The sequence below is a fragment of the Manacus vitellinus genome, unplaced genomic scaffold (assembly GCF_001715985.3).
Source record: "Manacus vitellinus isolate BGI_N305 unplaced genomic scaffold, ASM171598v3 scaffold_49_pilon, whole genome shotgun sequence".
Lineage (NCBI taxonomy): Eukaryota > Metazoa > Chordata > Aves > Passeriformes > Pipridae > Manacus > Manacus vitellinus.
Genome location: NW_021940603.1, coordinates 1,855,063 through 1,877,996, shown reverse-complemented (window position 1 = coordinate 1,877,996; position 22,934 = coordinate 1,855,063). Strand labels below are relative to the sequence as shown.

The 22,934-nt window shown below is 37.7% G+C and overlaps 1 protein-coding gene across 1 annotated transcript; it reads left to right on the top strand.

Annotated features, from left to right (window-relative positions):
• The first annotated feature begins 621 nt into the window (after positions 1-621).
• Positions 622-21,034, top strand: CAB39 (calcium binding protein 39). The gene is made up of 8 exons (XM_018080033.2): positions 622-798; positions 8,660-8,824; positions 12,692-12,810; positions 14,827-14,995; positions 15,735-15,794; positions 16,546-16,611; positions 17,461-17,604; positions 18,454-21,034. The coding sequence occupies exons 1-8, from the start codon at positions 685-687 to the stop codon at positions 18,640-18,642; spliced, it is 1,026 nt and encodes a 341-aa protein (XP_017935522.1). The 5' UTR covers positions 622-684; the 3' UTR covers positions 18,643-21,034.
• Positions 21,035-22,934: the final 1,900 nt, after the last annotated feature.

Here is a 22,934-nt window from a genome sequence, read left to right as displayed (position 1 = left end):
ATCTTTTTGAAAGAGACACATATCAGATGTTGGTTTTACAAATGCTTTATTTACATCCGTGTCACATTTGTCACCCTGTTATTGGTGACAAATTGTATTTCCCATAAAATGAGTGAGGGTGAGACTGTATTTCAGTATGAAATTACAGTAGTATTGATATGAAAATGCCAGGACATGCCAAGTGTCTTGACATAGGAATAAGCTGCTCTCTGTAGCCTTGTCTGCATCGTGCTTGTAGGTCCTGCACTGAGGTGCAGGCTTTGGGGTCTGCTTTGCATTTGTTATGGAATGAATCTGGATAAAAGCATGTACCTGGACAGTCACTGAGAGCCACTGAGACATGATGACCTGTGTGTCAAAGACCTCATGTAGGAAGGCATTTTGCTTGACAGCATTAATTGGAATAATTTATCCTTGTTGGTCTTGCCCAAATGTGGCATCTGTACAGTGTGTGGCTTCGGATGTAATTAATGTGCTCTTTAATTTGTTCCTGAAGAATGAGATGATGATCTTAATGTGAGTTCTTCGATTCTGTATCTTGTGTTTTAAAAGAATTAGAATTACAAGAATTTAAGTTTGTCATGTCAAGCTCTAGTTCACCTGTTCATTTTTGATGTACCTTTTTTCTGCTCCTTTTCCAGGTGAAGCAGGAGCTGTAGAAGGAAGACCTTGTGGTTTGCAATCATGCCATTCCCCTTTGGCAAGTCCCACAAGTCTCCTGCAGACATAGTGAAGAACCTGAAGGAAAGTATGGCAGTTCTAGAAAAACAAGATATCTCTGACAAAAAGGCAGAAAAGGTACAGTTGTGACTTTTGAAAGGGGTGGGGAGGGGGGGTAGAATTTACAGCTGTGGAAACTGAATCAATTAGGAATTATTTTTGGGTTTTATAGTCTGATAAAGGGTAAGTTATGTACCTTTGAACGGGTGTGTTTCATGTTGGTTGGCTTTGCATTTTTACGCCGCTGGCAGCTGATAATGATACTTAAAATAATTTGGTTTGGAACTGTAGGACATTGCATTCTTTAGTAAGCAGCTTACAGCTCTAGGGTGTTCTGGTGCTTGTGACCACCAGAGAGCCTTTACTACTGCACCGTGGGTCTGTCTCTGCTTGTCCATGCAGATGTTCACAGAGCAGAGTGTCTCTTACTAGAACCAAACAATTTGGTGTTTCTATGGATATCAGCAGAGAATATACTTTTATTTTCCTGCCTTTTCTTCAGCCCACAGGAAGATGTGGTGAAAAGTTTCTGTGCTAGTGCAGCTTCCTTTAGGTGGATGTCTTGCTACTTCAGGATCTCTCCCTGTTGACGGTCACTTACTTCTCAACTGGTAGTCTTGATAACATGGCCCAAAATGATCTTTAAGTTCAGCCTGTATGCAGCTGCATCCCACCTAGTGACTTATATGGCAGAAGTATTCACTGTTTAGATGAAGTTTTTCCTGATAAACACAGCACAAGGTCATAGGTTTGAATACTTATAAAACCCCAACAAACCAAAAAAACCAAGTGAACAAAACACCTCCCTCTCCAATATACCAGCTTTTGAAGCAGGCTGTGATACCCTCCTTGGATCCTCTCCCAGCATTATTTAGCTATTATGGGCCATTCTTGGTATCCACAGTCCTGTGTAGGAGTTAGTCACAATCTTTTCATGTTCACTAGTATTTTTAAGCAGAATGTGGCCAGTTCCTCTATATTCAGTTTCACCTAGATTTGGCACTACTATTTTTAAGTGCAGGAGAATCTGGGGCTTAATCAAATTGCCATCTTTATCCCAATATTCTTTAAAAATCAGCACCTTCTATCCCATTGCCAGCATGTGTTATGTTCCAGGTGTCTTGCAGTGTTCCATGGTATTTTTCCTTGACGCTTTTTCTCTCTTGCTGGAGAGAAGAATGTTATGGTGTGTTATGCAGGCCTGTGTGAAGGCTTTTCTTCTTTTACTAAAAGAGACATCTGTCAGGAGAGGAGGGGAAGGTGCGTTCTGAAGAGTCTGTGATGAGACGTGGCACTACCTCCTTCTTCTCGGCCCCATTGTTAATTCCTGGAGATGGGGCTTGATCTTAAAATCCGTGCTCTTTTGTGGCATCTTTTGTTGCTCAGACCTGTAACGGGGAACAGACCAGCTTCATCCCATTGTGGATGGCTGTGCACTGCAGCACATGCCTGTGGTCTTGATGCTATAGCTGAAGGTTATTACTTACCATTTCTTCTTGCTGGCCTTCAGTCCCACACCTCCATCCTTCTGAAAGACCTCATTTATGTGAGGCTGCTGCTTGGACAAGAAATAATATGCTGAGCCTGTAAGAGTGGTTTCTTGTGTCACGTAGAGAGCAAGACATTGTGCTTGAAGGAGTACAGAAGGTAGCCATGTTCACTAGGTTAAATGAGAGGAGGGTTAAATCCTGGAATTCAGGGGACTGAGCCTGGGTATGGTGGTGCTGTTCCCTGTCATCCTCATTATTCACAAAGGAGAGCAGCTGATGGATCCAAACATACACAACATTAATGTCAACACCTCCATTTCAGATTCTTCAGGAAATAGTTGTTCCTTGGCAAGCCAGGACTTCAGGAAGGTGCCTCTGGCTGTGACTGTTTATCTCGGATGGTTTGCTGGTTTGGTAGAGGAAGGTCTTCAATATCTTACAGACCAGTCATCAAATCTTTGAGGGCACAGCTCTAATTAGACACTCTGAATTTGTGCCCTCTTCCTGTCCAGTCTGTTGAACTGACTGGAGTGACTTTGGAGTTAAAAGACAGCAGGGGTCTGAGCAGCAGCCGTTGTTAGAAAAGAACAAAGATTTCTTTGTGCCCATATGGTCAGTATTTACACATCTTTTTATCTTTCATTATCCCTTTTATTATGATGATCCTTTCTGTAATGTAACTTTTCAGCCTCTTTTGGAGAAGAATTCTGTGCTGATGAAAGGGTGAGCTCTGTAGATAGTACTGGAACAGAAATAGAAAAACTCACTGCACATAAAGCACGAAAATTACTGCCTTTTACTAAAAAGGAAGAAGGATGCAAAAGTTTTTCTTTTTCAATGACTTCATTTTATTAGTGACTAGACTTGTATTAAATATGATCTCTCTCTCTCAGTAATTTCTTCTTCATGGTCTCTGTTTGATCCAGAGATATGCTTTTATAGCCTGTCACATATCAACAATGAAACTTCAGTGCTAAGCAGCCTGGTACATACTCACTGGTGATTACTGTTTGTGGTAAAGACAAGCTTTTAGCAGGGAATATCTACTTGTGCTATACTACTTTGTTTCTTAAAATTAAAATACTCAGTTTGCTATGTGGAAGATGCTCTTAAGAGAGTTTCATAACACATTTGGCAATACAGATTTGGAAGAAAATTAGACAAATAATTTTCCCTATAAATAAGTGTAATTAACTATGTTTGAACAGAATTGCTCAGTTTTTTCAGTGCTTAGGCTGAAATTTAAAACCTTTAATGTTTTGTGAGAGGAGGAAAAAGCAAAGGAGGTAATAAAGATTTTTAAAGCTTAGATAGTGTATGTTCCTGTATATTCTTTATAATCCACATGGAAGAAATTCTTCAAAGGTGTAAAACAGTAGGGGTCATGATGCCTCTTGTTCACTTATGAAGCATTCTGCCCTGCAATACTGGAAAATTTGTTTTATAACTGAAAATCTGAAATTCAAGTGAATTCTAGTTTACATGTTAATCTATCTTTCTTTGAGCTATGTGAAAACTGGAGAAAAATTAACTATGTAGTTCTCCAGGTCATTTTGAAATGTCCTTGAAGTGTGTGGTAGTTTCTTAGGAGCTGCCATCTGAAGTGGCTGCACAAGCTGCACTGTGGCTCGTTGTTGAGGAGCTGCCCTGTGTACCACAGCTCTGGGGGCTGGCTGGCTGCAGTCTTGTGTTAGATAGAGGGGATAGCTTGCTATCTGTTAGCATTTCGAAAGGGAAATGAGATGTCAAGTGCTTTATAACTGAAAACGTGTTCATCACATATGCTGTTTGTTCTCCACGACTTGTGTTCTTTCAGAAAGGGGGGGGCTAAAGGGAAAGGAAGGGAAAATTCCTTTCATGTAATTGGGACCTAACTGTGACCCAGCCCATTAGTTAGTCTTGATTTGCATCTCTTCCCCCTTGTTGGCTGACATCAGCATTTATTTTTACACTACCAGTTAGCTTGGTTTGTGGCACATGTGTACTGTTGTGAAGGTAAATATTTACTCACGTAATAAACTCCTTCTTCCCTACCCTCCGACCTTGGGTTAACCTGCCCAGAGCAGCTATTGCAGACATGATTGGCCTCTCTTATTTACATCACCAGCTCTATAGGATGGGCACACACTGTGTAATGGGCTGTACCATGTGCTGCTTGGGCTCAGCTACCCAAATGTAACATTACACCAGGTCAGCTTTCATTCAGTGAGTTAACGCTGCCATGTACAAAGCAGTAAAACTTTAACTTTGCTGTGCACGTGCGTACAGTTAATCCATGGTGGAAAGAAGGCTAAAGGTTAAGTGATCTGCCTGGCCTACACTGTGGGGCTGTTACTCAAAGAGTAAAGATGAGGCTTCTTCTGGAAGTAACAGGTGAGATGTGCTTCTTTTCTAATTGAACTTAGTTCTTCGTGCTAAATATCTGCTGAAAAATCACCCAATCATTTTTGGCCTTCAGAATGTACACTGCACTGATGTAGACAGTATACCATTTACAAAATGGTATAGTTTTATAAGCATTTTGAAATCCAGCCAGTTTTAAATAGAATCATTAAAAAATTCTGTTTGTTACTTATGATAGATACTACTCTAGACTAGTAAAAATATTCACCAAGTAGAGGCTCAAAGCCCATCTGTTTTATCTTTTTGATGGATGTTTTCATTAATAGTTGCTGTAACTGCATTACCCATGAGTACAGAACCCCCAACCACAGGGGTTCATAGACCTGGAGCCTTCAAGCTCATTGGAAATATTTTGGGACTGACCATGTGTTCTTCATCTTTTCCTACTGTTCATAAACCTCAAATACTCCAGCTGTTCAAGTCTAAATGAAGTATTTGGTATTTGCAGTGCTTAGTCTTTAAGGAAATAGTAAATTTTAGGGTATTTCAGTTATATTTCTTGACGCTGGAATAAACCATAGTAGTTCATAGCTATAAAGACATGCAGCTATTCTTGTGTAACAGTCATATGTGTGACTTCATGGTGTCTGCATTTATTTTTAAATAATATCTTCTCATCTTTGATAAAAAGAGAAGTAACTACTTTCCTTATTTTCCTTGCCTTGTATTTAAGTTTCATAGTTTGACTTGTCCTCAGATGGTATTGTCTGGCACCATTAAATTTCAAATGTGACTTGTTGCAGAATTTTTCTCTAAAATGCTGGTTGCTCCTTCTTAATGTTGAGAACATACATATATATATAAATGTTAATACCTATAAAATATATTTTAATATATTAATATATTTTAAAAAATAGTAAAAAATAAATACATTTTAATATATAAAATATATAATATACAACTTAGAGACTATTTTATATATATACTTTTATATATATATATATATATATATATACTTTTTAATATATATATATAAACCTGATTCTGTATATATAAAATATACCCTGCTTATATATAGTATTGGCATATAGTTTATTTATTTTTTATATATGGTGTCTGATTGTTAATTGACTTTTGATCATGGGTTTTTGGATTAACTTCACTGTGTATTTTGATCTTTCTTTAGAGCCTTTTCCTGTTAAAAGAAAGCAGTGCATTAGGAAATTATGTAGATCTCAGTACCTTAGGTAAATCATGCAAGCAATGCTACCCAGCTTTATCTTTCTTGATTTTTTTTTTACTTTTTTTTTTGCTAGTCTCTTAATATTGATATTTAATGTACCTTTATATTTTTCAGTGTAGCTATCCACATTCCATTCTGCATCTGAAAGGGCAGAAATAAGTCTGCACATCTTGTGTTTGGAATATGTTCAAGAGTTCATGGAATATGGAGGAGGGATTCTGAAAGTTTGTAGTTTATTTCTATTCTTTTTGATGTTAAGTTTTAGAAGAGAAGGAAGTATAGAGATGTTACATTTTATGAAATTGTAGCGCATCAGAAGACCTTGGCTATTGATATAATAGTTTCAGAAAACCTCATATTTCTGTATTTACAGCAATGGTAGTTTGGCCTAAGTTGAAGTGATGCAAGCAGGACTCTTCATGATGGAGGTGGTCAGACATTGGTGCAGGCTGCCTGGAGAGGTGGTGGGGTGTCCATCCATGGAGCTGTTCAGAGCATGGCTGGCCCTGCCTGGAGCAGATGGTTAGACCCTGATGACCTCCTGAGGGACCTTCCAGCTAAGCTGTTCCATGTTTCTTAGGGGCATGGTTTAGTGGTGGACTTGGCAGGGCTAAGTTAATGATTGGACTTGAGCTTAAGTCCATTTTCCAGCCTAAATGATTCTGTGATTCTCTTCTATGGCTCTATGTCTCTAGCCATTACTTCCCACTAAAGCTTCATGTCATTCCGAGTTCAAGTGAAGGATATTCAGATGGTCTTGACAGCTGTGAAGAGCATTTAAGTTCTGCTGTCTGTTCTTGAAGTTACCAAGTTGTATGTTCACGCTAGGCTAGAAAACTTCACTTTTTTGCCCTTTTTTTTTCTTTTTTTTTGTTAAAACCCTCAGTGTTGGGAAACACTGCAGTGTTTTCTGCATGGTTTGTAAGCATTTCCATCACTAATATCTTTCTTGGGCTGATGGTGAGGGACAGCCCTCAAGTATGATTAATAGTTTTGGATTTGGGGAGGCTTGTTCTGTTTCCTGGGGTTTTAGGATGAAAAATTCTCCATTAGCATTGTTTTTAGTTACAAGCATTTCCTCAATACCATCATCTTACTTAAAATAGGTAGTAACTTGAACTTCTGCCTTTCTTCCTCTTTCATCTTACATCAGTGTGCAGGGACAAACTGCAATTGAGGTTTTATTACTGCTTCTTCTTTTTTTGGTAGCCATTTATCAAAGACAGCTCTTCGTATCTCCATGTTTGACAGATGTTCCTGTTCTTTTCCTAGAAAAGAGGCATTTCTTCTGAATTTTAGAGAAATTGTGTGGTGTAATACTGCTACAGTATGGTAAGCTGCCTTTCCCACTTCGTGTCTTCAGGAGCTGTCATGAATCTGAGCAGTCTTACTGAGCACCTGCTTCTTACTGTCTTACTAACAAGTGCACAGAAAATCCTTTGGAATTTTGATTGAGGAGGAGACAACTGGGACTGGGAACTGCAGTTAGCAAGAAGAGGGAGGCAGCAGAGAGTGGAAAGTTGTGGAGGAGCTAAAGATGATATGGAGCCTCCTTAAAGGTCATGGAATCCTTACATGCATACCTAGCAAAGCTGGAATGGCTCTGGCTTGAATAGTGCATGGTCATGCTGATCTTAAAGCCTCTCTAGATGAAAAGCACAAATGAGAAATCTTCTGACATAACCCTCTGGAAGACCGGCAACATCCAGCAAGTCATCATTTTTTCACTTAATTAATTTTCCACGAGCTCTCAATCATAAATACTTAAAGTGTATGCATACTTTGTTGGCAGGTTCATCTAATTACTGAAAATCAATCACAAGCCATTCAGACTTTTTAGGCACGTGAAGAACTAATATAGTATAATTAAACCACCTACTTAGGATGATCATTTCCAGCATTTTGCCCCCAGGCTAAGTAAACATTTATATTGAAAGGAGTAGTTCTTTTTTTTTTGGTCCAAAACAACTGTGCTTTAAGATTCAGAAGTGGGTGTTTAGAAGTGTTCTTGTTGATTTATTTTTTTTTTTTTACTCCTGAGATAACTGTGTTTCCACTGCTAAATGCTGCTCCAGCTCATCATGGTGACTTAGGAATTCCTCCTGGCTTTCCTAAGTGAGAGGTCAGACCTGTCTGTCTTCTGTAAGATGGACTTGAAATGGGGAAGGATTTTAGACCTTTAATTGTCTCCTGTGTCGCCACGTCCTTTTGAGGTGACACAAAGGGGGCTGTTTACTGGTTTGTTCTTTTATACTGAGACAACCTGGAAACTCAGGTAGGTTCTCCCTGAGGTTTTGTTTGCTGGAAGGGAAAAATGTCACCTGCACTAACTGGAATGGGAGCCCAGTATTTGACAACAGCTGATGAGGGCAGAATCTGTAGGAGGGATGCATTTGGTCTCTCTGAGCATTCACTAGGGACAGACATGAGTCTCCATGTCACATTTTCCAGTCTGATCGTGCATAACTCTGTTTTACAGAATGGAAATTTTGTCAGGTTCTTTTCATCCCATTGCTGTTCTTTAGGGGATTTTTGAATGGGAAATTGATGGGTGGTAAAAAGGAAGAAATTTTTACTTGTAGTAACTTGTCAAATTGTGTGTGTCTTGTGTCTTCTTTTTGGTTGTGTTTTGGTTTTGTTTTTGTTTTTGGTTTGGTTTTTTTTCTAAATGACCACTCTTATAACAGTCTTATTTGCAGAAAGAATATCTATTGGGGTTTTTTTTAGCAGTTTGTTGTTTCCTGATTATTCCCCCCCCCCGCCCCCTTAGTGGAAGTTTGCAGATGTTGAGAATAATGGAGTGTGCAGTTACAAAGACAAATGGCATTGTGCTCTAACTGTATTGTTTTCTCGTTTTCTTTAGGCCACCGAGGAGGTCTCAAAAAACCTTGTTGCCATGAAAGAAATCTTGTATGGCACAAATGAAAAAGAACCCCAAACAGAAGCTGTGGCACAGCTTGCTCAGGAGCTGTACAACAGTGGTCTTCTTAGTACCCTAGTAGCTGACTTGCAGCTAATTGATTTTGAGGTAAGAAAAGAGGTTTGATGTTTCTTACATTCTGTATGTTAAAATAAACACATCTGAATTCCTACCACTTAAATTGGTTAAGATATGTTTCCATCTTCAACTTTTATTTTCTGGTTATGACAAATCCATTAGAAAGAGAACTCATTGTTCCAAACTGCATAGAAAATTAAGCAACTATAGAATATGAAATCCATAAATTTAGGCATATAAACACAAATTTGAAGTAAATAAAGCTCTAATCCAGTGATACAGTTTTATTAAAATTATGGAATAATTCTTAATTGTTGTGTAACAGAAAGGTTAATCCCTTAACAGTAATACCATAGTGAACACAAACCATAATACTACAAGACATATCTATATTATCATCTTGTTAAATCAAATTACTTGGAAAAGTAAGAGAATTTATGCATTAAGGCTGTTAGTGTTATTAACAGTCCAGTATTTCTCTCTCTTTTTAGAAATGAGTGATGCAACCTTTTTTCTATTTTCCTCATTTTTTTTTGTGTTTATTAAAAAAACCCAACAAACCCAAGTTTTTATTGATTAATTCAAAATAGCAATACTTATATTAAAACATATCTCCATACAAACTTTTTCACTACACCACATGGAACAATTTAGCTTCCCAGTGCCATAGTGAAGAATCACCCTGTTTAGTTATGTGTAAGAAGTTGCAGTACAATTGGATTTTTCTGTTTTCCCTGAGGTCTCCCAAGAAGCGTGTGGTTGTCTAGGAAAGGAGCCAAAACCCATGTATCTCACTCCACAGCCTCGACCATAAAGACCATCCCACTTCAGGTTGCTTAAAAATAGGATTGTTCATAAACAAGTTGCTCACAATGCAAACACAACAGTTTGAAGTCCTATTGTAGTTTGACATTCCAAAAACAATGGCTTTCTTCCCAATTCTTTCTTCTCTCCCCTCCACCCCACCCATAACTCCCTCTGATTTGTGTTTAATTATAATACAGTGGTGTTTTTTCCCTGTACACACAACTGTTTATACCAAACATAAAACATTCAAGTTGTTAAATAAGCAAGGAGACCTGGGAAAGCTGAGAGGAAATGCTGAAATGTGATGGCCTTTAATTGCTGAGGAAAGGAAATCATGAAACATCATCTGGATTCTGCTGACCTCTATAGATTTGTATCAGCTTGGTGTTTACCCAGCCCAGTTATGAGCAAAGGAAACCTTCATTATCTCCTGGTAATGAGGAATGAAAACAATTTGTGCAGGCTTGTTCTCGTTAAGGAGAACTGTGCTTTGTATTCTAAGGGGACTTAAAAAGATGGTGAGTTGTTTCCTGCTTGTGGACGTTGTGTTGCTTTGTTACACAAGGATATGACAGTTCCCCCTTGAGAGAGAAAAGTCATTCATGCTGCTTTCTAGGCTGGACCTGGCCTGCTTTGTAAGGCTGGGATCTGGCAGACTGTCCAGCTGTTGTTGTTACCTGGAATTAATGTCAACACACCTGTGCTCCAGATGTGCTCCAGCTGTTACAAAGTCAATCAGATGTTGGCTTTGATATCCCACATCTCTGTGGTTATGAGTTTGCTGCATTTGAAATGGTTTCTCCATTACTGATGGAAATACATGTTTGATTTTCTGTTGGTTTTTAAACTTCAAGAGTAGGTCTTGAATTTTTTCCTTCTTTCCACTGCAGCCTGAGGCCATTCAGTGATAAACTAAACTTTTTTTTTCAAGAACTTCACTAATTTCTGAAGAAGGTTTCCTTGTAGAGCAGGAAGAGACAGCTAATTAATAGGCAGGGACTGTTCACTCTTGTCTCTTAAACTGTCTCAAATGTATTTGAATCCGAATTGGTATGGTAAAAAAGTCCAGAAAAGTAATATATAAAAACTGGAAAAGTAACAGATTTCATGTTTTAATGAACAATCTGTGACTGTCCAGCCTGTGCTATATGTATGTAAAGGCCTGTTTAAAATTATGCCCTTCTCTGGAAGTCTGTTTTCCAGGTAAAGCAGCCAACCCAACCATCTACTAACCAGTCTTACAAACTTACCTGTTACCTCCTGGCTGATCTGCACGAGTGTGTCTGTAGAAGAGATGGTATCTCTTGTGGAATTAGGGTTCTCTTTTTGTTTGTTTGTTTTTGTTTTTTTAAATGAAGAAAGAAAAAGCCAAACCCCAAAATACCTTCTGGGTAAGGGAGGCTGAATCCTTGTGCCGGTAGGACAACAGAGGCACAGTGTCCCTCTCACCTCTCGCAGCCGTGACGGTTGGCACAGGGTTTGGTGCCAGTTTGCCCTTGTTGGGCCATGAGGTCACTTAGCAATGCATCCCTCTGACAATAGCTGCCTCTGGGATTGCTGTGTACCACCAGCAGCTCCATTATATGCATAATAAGGAAATGCTGTTCTTACTGGGGAATCCAAAGCAAACCGTGAGGTCCAGCGCAAAAGTGGCCCCGTTAGTGAGTGATAGTTGATGACTGTATTATGTGGAGTTGGAGTAAAGCGATTTCTAGGAACGCAGCTCTACTCATTTCAGAACAAAGAGTCCTGGTGTTGCTTTGGGCTGGCTTTCAATGGAATTGTAATTGAGAAAACAGCATTTACAAACAATCTCTTATATCCTGAAAACAACACTCTAACAGAACTGTCTGTGGTAATTCACAAACATGCCCTTTGTAAAACTACAGTGCTCCTGCATTTTTATAAACGTAAACATTTCATTTTTTCTCATGCAACCTGCTTGACATTGATTAGAAGATGGAAATAATTTTAAATAATTACTGTTGTTTTTAAAATTCCTGCTAGTTAAATATGCCCTGCATTTACTCAAAAGCTTCCTGGTGTTACTCAGGAGATTTCTAGTACAGTTAGAGCCTGTCAAGAAACATTATATACATATGGGGTTTGTTTATAACATATAGAGAACCTTTAGGTGGAGTTGCTTAACGGGCCTTTATTTGCACGTCCAAGCTTAGTACAAGTTTGCCTATTCCTGGATTAGATCTGATAACACATAATCCTGAAGGTGTCTTTGTTTCCATCCAAAATGGACAGTTAATTGCAGAAATCTGGCTTTTAAATGATGCATGTGAGTGACAGTGAAAAGTACTTATATTTATAATCAGCTTTTTGTTAGATGTCTATGCCAGTTTGTCATCTTTACCTGTTGTCTGACAGAAGAAATAAATAGGAGATGTGTGTCTGTATATATTCCACAAAGAACATTCCCAGCTCCTTTTATGCTGTCTTGGTGCTATCCTTGTGCATTTTTTTTTAGTATAATCTCTACTGAATCCCAGCATCCTGGTCTTTTTTATACTTCTTTTATGCACTGAAAAATGTGAGACTTGCATTTTAGGTCAGTGGATGATTCCTGTGTGGGTGGATTTTTTTTATTTATTTCCTTACTTATTTTCATAAGATATAGTTCTAAGTTGGATGTTAACACTGAAGTTGGAAATGCTCTGCACACTCTTAATGATGGCATTATGTGCTCCTACATAAGGGAAGAGGATAATGGAATATTGAAGAAACACTCTTTCAGGCAAGAGCACAGTTAAAAACTGCTATGTTATTAGCAAAACCAAGTATAGAATAAGCCCAGGAGATTGATGCTACATAGAAGTATCTGATGAAACATCAACTGGCTTTACTTCTTGGTGTAAATTACCCATGATCTGGCTGCAATGTGATGTAATGTTTTGAGTGCTTTGGCATATTTGAAATGGGCATAAAGAAACATAATATTAAATCTGTTTAAGATCAGAGTGTGGAGGCTGACTGAACTGCAGAACTCAGTACAACTGCATGAGGTGATGACAATGTTCAATTGTTAACGTTCCTGGTGGACTTCAGTATTGTGTGTTTAACTGCCAATGTTTTTGACAGGGCAAGAAAGACGTTGCTCAAATTTTCAACAACATTCTCAGAAGACAAATTGGTACAAGGACTCCCACAGTCGAATACATCTGCACTCAACAGAATATATTATTCATGCTATTAAAAGGGTATGTGCACTGTGAAGCATAAATATGCTTTCACATGAAGTAAGGAGTTATTAAATTCATAGAGAAGCAGAGAGTTCTGACACGATTGTTCTTCTTTTGCAATATGCTTGTTTTTTTAATTTTATTTTTTCTTGGTCTTGGGGTCTGTAAATCCCCTAAGTAAAGGAAAATTTGAGTAATAAATCACCAACAATCTACTTTTGCATGAAATATAACTGAAAATTGAGAACTGTTAGTAATCTAAAATATTCTTACTGGGGTAATCAGACATTTTCCTTCAGTATAGTATTTGAGCCTATTTAAACTATTCCCTTGTGAATTTACCAAGAGTTGAAGACTGGGTTTTTTTTCCTTTTAACCACTGTAATTTCTAGTTTACTGGCCTATCCCCTGGCCTTAGTTTGGTCTTAGACTTTTTATTCAGTGATTTATATTCCTGTAGAGACACAAACACACCGACTCAAACTTGACCAAACGAATAATTTGGAGCATATTGTGCATGCCAGATGGCTGCTTCTTCTTCTGTTCTTGTACTATTGGGTGTGCTGGATATTCTTATATTATCTTATGTACTGGATGTTGGAGGGTTGTGCCATACTGAATAAGGGCATGTAGAGCTGTGCTTCTCAAAACATGAACGCGGGTGTCATTAATATATTTGCATTAAAATAGGAATTTTTAAAAAATTTGAGAACGTGCTCTCTTAATTTCAAAAGGAATTGCTCACATTTCTAATAGCATTAAGATAGTTCTGAAAATTGCAATTCCAGTGTGTTATTTTGGGATAGAAAAGTTCATCAAACGTTACTACGCAATTTTAAAAGTGCAGCTATTTGAAGTAGTAGTTTTATAATTACCAAACCATATGACCATAAGATCTACACTTGTCTACCAGAGGACCTGCTTTGGGTTTTTTTCCCCCTGCATTGCAGCCCTAATTTTGAGGTAAAGCGTGATTTAAATGTTAGAGGGGCAAAAATATTAATTGTGGCATAAGACAAAAGAAATTACTGATTCAGTTCTTCTTCAAAATAATTTACAAAAGAAGGCAACATTTGAGGTGCAGAGAGAGAAAACTGCTTTCTCAGCGTGTTCTCATTGCTGTGTGAGTGAATGAGGGATGTAACAAATTCCTGCTCACTTTTAGTCTGTGTTGTCACCCTTCAAAGAGCTTTATTCCCACAGGGATTGCTGGAACTCATTTTCATAAGTCAGGATGTTACATCTGGTTACATCCAACTGAGACAGACTTATGTAAATTTGTACTATTGGATAAGTTGCAAAAAGTTCAGTAGGTTTCAAATCTCCATGAATGGGAAAGTATTGCACCATTTTACATGAAAATTATTTTATAAGGCAATGTTTTTGTATGATAATATAGTTAATGCTCAGTATGCACAATGATATTTTGCTCCTGAATTATTCTGGTGAATTTTGATTACCTTCCAATGGTGTAGGATGAAGGATTCTTTAGGTGGGAGGCAGGAAGGTATATAAGAGTCTGTGACTGCTCCAGAGGCTTGAACCCCACAATGTGTAGAGCAGCCAGTGATGCTGGAAAGTGGTTTAATGAATGAGGAGATGTGAATTTGTGTCCAGCATGATTGATCCTTCCTGGTTATATGGATTGTTTTATGTAAATTGCTGTCATGTTTAGGCAAGTAGCTTTCAAGACAGAAATAATTTACTGCTCTTCCAGATGTCTGCAATCCTACCAATATGGAACAAGAAAATTGATTTTGAGAACAAAGAAAATATATTTATTTAGCCTTGTTTCTCAGTTTGTGAAATTCATTTGAATTGGCTGTAATTTGTCATGTAATGGGCAATTATTTCAGTAATATTTTGTAGCAATATTTAAAAATTGAGTCCAGTGCAGAAAAATAAGTACCTCTAACTTTTGAGGTTTTGTTTACTTGATAGTATTGAAAACTGTAATTAGCAGTGTGGTGTTGCAGTACTAACTTGTGAAAGTATTTATAAAAAGTCTCTGGGTTGTTTTGGGTTTTTTTATAGGTACGAATCTCCAGAAATTGCTCTAAATTGTGGGATAATGCTTAGGGAATGCATCCGGCACGAACCACTTGCTAAAATAATCTTGTGGTCAGAACAATTCTACGATTTCTTCAGATACGTGGAGATGTCAACGTTTGACATCGCTTCCGATGCGTTTGCCACCTTCAAGGTAATCACTGACAGCCTTGAATTATGATTTCTGTAGTTCTCTTTGTGAACCCAGGTGCTCTGTGTGATTTTCCTGGGCAAAACAGGCCTTGGGAGAGGGGAAAAAAATAAGGTGTGATGCAAATGGTGGGCTGGACGTTGCTCTTCCTTATTTCTCAGAATGCAAGACATGCCTTTAAATATATATACCATGTTCCCCCAAATTTTGTTCTAGAGAGTAAGCTGTAAACTATCCTGCATTACCTGAATACGTGTGCCCTTCCATGCCAGGGGCTTTAAATCTGTGTCTGCAACTCCTCAACTGAGCAAACTCCTTTTCATTCTGTTATAACCCTGAGCATGTTTGATGCTGTTGCTTTGTCTGGGAAAATTTTCTGTTGCCCTAAAACATTGAGTTATGGGAGTATTAGCATAATATTCATCAACATTAAATAGTAGGTCTTAACCTTGGTTGTGTGTAGTTATGTGTAGAGCACAGCCTTGGTCCATAATAGCACTCTTCAGTGATAATTCCACAGTCCATTTATCTGTGAGTTAAAGTAACACATCACAGATCTTTCCTAAGTGATGCCAAGATCCTTAGCAGTGTCCAGGTAATTGCATTCATGTCTTAAATCTCTCAATTTAATGAAACAGCAAATTTTCTATTGAATGTCATATATGTACTCACTGTTTAATATGAATGTCTATGTACTGTATAAATACTTCAGTTAAAATATTGGGTTTGTGCTTTTTTGCAGGATTTGCTTACAAGACACAAGTTGTTAAGTGCAGAATTTTTGGAACAGCATTACGATAGGGTGAGCAGATCTGTTTTAGTATTTAGAATTCTGTAACACTGCACATCTTATTTGAAGAAATTGGTGGTTTTACTCCTTGTTTAGTAAACTTCCACATAATATTAAAACAATTGAACAGTAATTTCTGCAAAACAGTCAAATTTAGATCACGACCCTGTTGTTGAATGTAGAAAGGGATAAAAGGAGGAGAAGGCAACGGCAATCTTGTTCTGTGGGTGCTCGGCCTGATTTCTTCGGTAGAGGGAGCCCTTGCCTTTCCCCTGACACCAAGGAATCCAGGATATCCCTCTCCCTGCTGCTGGGAGTCCGGGAATTACGGGTGTCCAGTGCCAGGTGCTATCACAGAATGGCCTTAAAGATCGTCTGGTTCCACCTCCCCGCCCCTGCCATTGGCAAGGCATCTTACATTAGAGCAGGTTGTTCCAACCTGGCCTTGAACACTTCCAGGGATGGGGCAGCCACAGCTTCTCTGGGCAACCTCTTCCTGTTACAGTTTAAGAAATAATAAGGTAACTACTTCCACTGCACTGAAATCTAAACGTTGAAGGCTCCTAAAAGAGCAAATATATATTTTTTTAAAGCATATACAGTGTTTTAACAGTAGTGACTTACAGGAACCGATTGAGATTTCAGATTTTGTTTATGTTTTTGTTAGGGATTGGCATCTCCTCCACTTTGTTACAATAATTTAGAAGAAGAGTGACTATGACACTTGGAAAAGTCCTAACCCTTCTCTTTATTCTGTGTTTAGTTCTTCAGTGAATATGAGAAGTTACTTCATTCAGAAAACTATGTGACAAAGAGACAGTCACTTAAGGTAAGGCAATTTTATTTTCTTATTAAATGCAAAGTTAGAGAAAGCTTTTAATTTCAAGATGAGTTAACTTTATTTGAAATGGCTTATGTAACTGCCTTCAATAGTGTTTGTTTTAATTCTTCTTACATGTGAATTCTTGGGATCAACTAGTTTTTTTTTAGTCCAGTCCTTTTGTTATTTAGTGTCCAGCACAGACCCAAGTAATTTCTCTCCCTATGAAGAAATGGCTCTTCAAGTATCTTTATTTTTGTTGGGTTTTTTCACTTCAACAAATCTGGACACATTTAAATAATTTTTAAACAAAGATTCACGAGATGTGCCTAGGGCAATACTAATCTTACATTCAAGTGGGTAAGCAATAGGGAATGTAAATGTAATACAGAATTTGTAGCAAAGGTGATCCTTGTGGGGAATATCCTTTTAATCCCCTTTGGACAAAGAACGTAGCCAAAGGAATGTAAATATTTCTCATTTGAAGTACTAAGCTATTTAGATTTTGGTTTTTGTTTTTTTAAGGCATTATTACTGGTGCTGAATAGCTTCTGTATAAGTGAAAGTAATGAAGTCATGGGGGGAAAAAAGAATGAAAGACTTTTCTTTCATTTTCATTTCCTAACAAGGGGAGAGCAAAGGTGATTTTTCACTTCCGGAGAAGAAGGAGAAACTGCATAATTTAAATAAGAGGAAAATGCACCCTGCACTTTGAAATTTGGGACCCTGGAGTTCTGTTGTTACTGTATTTACAGCCCAGTGTCAGCTGCTTAGGGTGTTTGAAAGCACTTATGAAAAAGTTGATTCTTGTGTCCAGTGTTAGTAATTTTTCCATCTGGACTTTTTTTCTGCCTTTAGCTTCTTGGTGAATTGTTATTGGACAGACACAACTTCACAATTATGACAAAATACATCAGTAAACCTGAAAATCTCAAACTAATGATGAACCTTCTACGAGACAAGAGTCGTAACATTCAGTTTGAGGCCTTCCATGTGTTTAAGGTATGTTTAAAAACCCTACCGTGAAACAAAAAACCATGAGAATCCAACCAGAAGTTGTTTAATTAAGTAAACTATTTAGCTGAGCCTCATTGGAGCTTATCATAATGACTGCTTATTGATTAAAGAGAGTGCTGATATTTGCCTTTATTATGATCCATCTTTACAAAGATATCTTAGTGTCTTTTGAAAACTATTTAGAAACTAATTGGGGAGTTCCATACGATTGTCACTCTAATCTCTCTTAGAAAATTTTGGAATAAAGAAGGATGAAGTGCAGTTAAGATGAGGAGGAGTGCATGATTTAATACAAAATCATGAAGCACCCTGGAGTTCAGAAGTGTTTTTATCATACTGCGTGATCTTTGAAGAACAGCAGTATTTTAGTCAGGTCACCTACATTTCAAAGCCTGTAATGTAATTTGCACATTATAACAGATGCCTTCTGACTTTGCAGCAGACAAGCAACTAAGAGTTATAACTTGAGATCCAGAACTTTGTAGTGAACTGTGAGATACCATCTGATGCTGTAAATGATATGAAACCATGCATTTGCTATAGAATTTAACCATGGTTCAGTGGTTTCTGCAGAGGGTGTTGTGGTTGGTCACCTCCCACAGACTGAATTGACTTGGTGCTGGTGTTCAGCTTATGTCCTGATGAAAACAGGAGTGATTTTATTTTAAAACTTGCATATACTCCATTATTTTTTTGTGGATATCCAGTAGGATACTGGAATAATTAAAATGTAATTTTAAGTTGTGGTCATCAATATTTTGTTGGATAGCTTTGTTTTTTAACTTTTTTAACCGTTTCTCACTATTGTGCTCAATGCCTTTTATTTTCTTGCAGGTGTTTGTAGCCAATCCTAACAAGACACAGCCTATATTAGACATCCTTCTAAAGAACCAGACCAAACTTATTGAGTTCCTCAGCAAGTTTCAGAATGACAGGACCGAGGATGAACAATTTAATGACGAGAAGACCTATTTAGTTAAACAGATCAGGGATTTGAAGAGACCAGCACAGCAAGAAGCTTAATCTCCAATAAACCTTTAAAATATTAAACCCAAATTCAGCATTTGCTGTTAGATATTCAGCATCAGGCACTCTTATCGATTCATGAGGAACATTACTGCTAATCTGCTGTTCAGTGAACGGTTTTTGTTTTTCTCTTTTCATTTTTAGTCCAAGTTGAGAAACGTAGCTGCTGCTTTCTTGCACAATGTGGACTTTCTTGATATTTGTGTCATTTCAGAATTCAAAAACACTGCTTGTTTTAGGAGTCCTGAAAAGAAAGATTCTAGGTTCGTGAAAGCAAACATATAGATACTAGTTTGGCTTAGGAGAGAAGGTATTAATGTAGTTAAGTAACAGGTTGCATGCTTGCAAATCTGAACAAATCTGTATGTTTGCACTTACCTTGTTTGAGATAATGAGCACAATGTGACCTGTGCATACCTGGCACCATAGTATAAGATTATATGCCTTGATTAAAAAAAAAAATGTGCAGTGCTTTATTTGTAATCAAAGGGGAAATGTATCTAAGATGTGAGCTTATTGGGATAAACAGTTGTCTTGCAAATAAACTGATATTGAAACTTAGCAACTTTTAAAAGAGTGAAATCTCGAGGTTCATAAGGAAAATGTATATATGCCTTTCACTGCTTTATAGAATTTTTTTTGACATGATTTGATTTTTTTGAGACTTGACTTGTAAACTTGGAAATATGTTCTAAGGGTTTTTGTTAATTTTACTTTAAAGGTATTTCAGACAGTAGACCTAGCAGTGACATTTTGCATTTCATTTCAACAATGCTTGCTGGTTTCTTTTGTATATAACTCCTAGGCTGCTCATTTCTTTAAAATATGATTTAATTTGTACAGCAGAGGAATGTTATTGTATTAGTCTGTAACTATTACCTAATATTGAGTTTTGCAAAATGAATGCTCATGTGTAATTGAATACTTCAGATCACATGGAAATGCTGATTTAACAATCTTAAGTACTGCAGCATTTGAAAGGAAAAAAAAACTCAAACCCAAACAAATCCTTTGTATTCACTCATCTAATGGGGTGCCATCAATTAGGGTAGGCTGAAATAGAGAACTGGAACCCTTTATACTACATTCTTACTGGATAATATTGGCCTTATTTAATTAAACTAGCATTGTACTCACCCGCTCTGCAAATGGCAAAGATTATGCTAAATTAATATTGATCCCTCTTACTTCTGGGGAGCCTGCAGTGCGTCATTTCTTTCTTACAATATATAACTCAGTACAATAGTTGTGTAAGTGAATGATTTAATCCCCTCCAACTTCAAGAAACAATTTCGTACGTGTCCTAGGATAACAAAATGACTTAATTTTCTTGATTTTGTTCTTCTATGTTGCAAACTATCAGTATAAAAAACAGAAAACCCAACTGATTTTGCACCATGTTTTTGTTACTGTGACCATACAAAAGGAATCTACTAAGTATAGCTAAATGATGTTATTAAAATTGTATCTATCCATCATATAGTAACTCTAAGATCACAACCAAGCAAACTTACGGATTGGGGTCTGAAAGTTCAAATTCTGCATGACTGAGTGATTGTGAATGCTCTAGAAAATGTTTGTTGCTTCCTGTCCTCTTCCCATTGAAAATCCTTTGCAATCAGTGACGTTTAAGCTGATCTGAAAGCCTTCACAAGGGAAGTCCGAGAGCTCCAGAAAACTGAGTGTATTCACTCAGTTGTTTAAAATTGCTCTTAACATTATAATTGGTCTTTTTAAAGGTTCTTAACATTTCCTTTGCAAACCAAATCATTTTGCCTACAGGAAAGAAAACAGCTTACTGTTCCTGGAAATCACAGGCATTGAGGTGGTATTGTAGTTCAGTACTAACAGTCTGCTATATTTTGGTTTATCATAGCTGAGTGGAGGAAAACATTATTTGCCAAGTTACTCACCATAAACATGTAAGGCTTCCTCTTTAGAAAGACGTAGATGTGCTAAAGATTTACATATGTCAAGAAGTGAAAACATTTGGACTGGGGTAGAGGTTACTCTATATTATGCCTTGGAATCAACGGCTATGGTGACTTTTTTAATATGTGGAAACATTTGAATGTTGGCTTTTGAAAAGAAGTTGTATTTAAATTAAAGCTCCTTTGACGTGCTCTTCGTATTAAAAAACTTGTTCTGGAAGTGGTTTCTTATCTGCTTGAAGGCTTAAGGGTATTACTAAAAGATATTTAAATGCGAGTGGTTTTTCGTTTGGCTTTCTTTTTTTTTTTTTTTTTTTTTTTTTTAAGTAAGAGATGTATACAATTGTAATTCTATTTCCACGGTAGCATTTCATTTCTCCTGAGGAAAATGCGTTTCGTATCCAAAAAAAATCTGGCTGGCCCCATAATTTAAATTAAAATAAAATTTTGAAGAAAAATGTGTGTTCTTTTACTGTGTTACCGAAGAGGATGAGTTTCTTGTGGCTGTGTATCTGTTCTCCTTTATTACCTTAGAGTGGCTCAGCTTTCTCCCTTTTAAATGTGAAATCATTTTAAATCGTGAAAAACTCTGGCTTGACAAAACATTTTTAAGGAATTAGGAAAAGGTGCTGTATTAGGGATGTAACCAATTGTTGGTAGCCTCTCTTGCCTGTTTGTAGTATTATTTCTTAATTCTATTTCTTTTTTGGTATGACCAAGGGCAGAGAGAGGAGGTGCTATTTCCTGCATCATGCCCAGAGACAGCACCCAGTAGGGTTAGTGGAAGCAATTCCTTGATAATTTGTGGCCCTTCACTTTTCTCTAATTTTCAGGAGCTGAAAGTGTTTGCAATTGGTAACTCTTTTTCCTTAGGGCATCCCATGGTCTCTGTGCCTTTGAAGCTGCCTCTACACAGGTAACACCCCAAGTTATGCAACATGGCAAACATCAGGAGAGGCTGTTATGTTTTAAACAGCGTTCAGGAGCTTTTGATGCAGTTTCTTTAGATGGCTTTTTTTAGCAAAATTACTGAAAAAAAACCAGTTTCCCTTCAGGAACATAATTACCTCAAAATATTTGATCTTTGATACCCCCTACAAGAGGCTGCACCTGTGTGAACCTCTGCAGAAAATCTAAGCATTTCTCTTCCTCACTGGCAGTAAAATCACAAGTGAGACAGGGAAGGACGAATTTACACTTGTAGTCAGACAAAGTGCGAATTTTAACCAAGAGTGGTCAGGTTGGGTACTTGTCTGGGTGTTTGAAATGGCCCTGGTGGGAGGAGGCATGGGAAATGCAGGGAAATGTTGCCCTGACTTCTTAAAATTTGTTTTCCTCACAGAGGTGACCAGCTGGACCTGCCTTACAAGCTGCCATCTCTAAGAACACCAGCAGGAGTTGTCCTTGGAGCCCGTGGGAGCAGGCTGTGGACAAAGCTGCTTTCAGTAAGTTTCCTTCTGTTGGTGGCATCTCAAGTCATTCCTAGCAGGCAACTTCATCAGTTTTCCTTTTTGCTGCTACCCCATTATTTTCCCCCCCATTATTCTGGACCTTTGCTGGCTGCTGTGTTGAATTATTTCCCTGTCTGTGTTGCTTTCCCTCCCGTGGTTGTTCACTCGAGCTGGTGCCATCTTGTTGGGTGCAGTGCCTTAATTTTCTGTCATTTTTGTGCTTATTTCTCCAAAGGTTTTGGCCTTTGCAAGGCTGTTTTAAGTGCTGTTTCTTGTCACCATATTGTAATTCAAGCTGATGGTTAGTATCATAATGAGGAAAAAGTTATCCTGTTCTTTTGCATGTTATCTCTTCAAATCAGTGTTCAGCTTAATCTGAGCACACTGAACTTGTGAAGAGTTGTTTCTGGCATATGGCATCTGTATTTACAAGTGTATTTGGGCAGATCCAGTTTAAATCCCCTGTGACTGGAGACAGGTCAAAAAATCAAAAAAAAAAGTCAAAATATGGGAAAAAGTTGAGAGAGAGCAGAGGGCAACATCAATATATTGCATTCTTTGAAGGAAATAGGCTATTTTGTGGGAGAAGAACAATGGAGAGAGAGCGTTTGCAAGAATATGGAGTGACAGGACAATGGGGAATGGCTTTAAACTGACAGAGGCCAGGTTTAAATTAGATATTAGGAAGAAATTCTTCCCTGTGAGGGTGGTGAGGCCCTAGAACTGGTTGCCTAGAGAAACTATAGATGCCCTATCCTTGGAAGTGTCCAAGGCCAAGCTGGATGGGCCTTTGAGCAACCTGGGATAGTGGAAGATGTCCCTGCCCATGGCAGGGGGTAGGAATGAGATGATCTTTAAGGTCCCTTCCAACCCAAACCATTCAATGATTCCATGTTCTGCTTCTTGT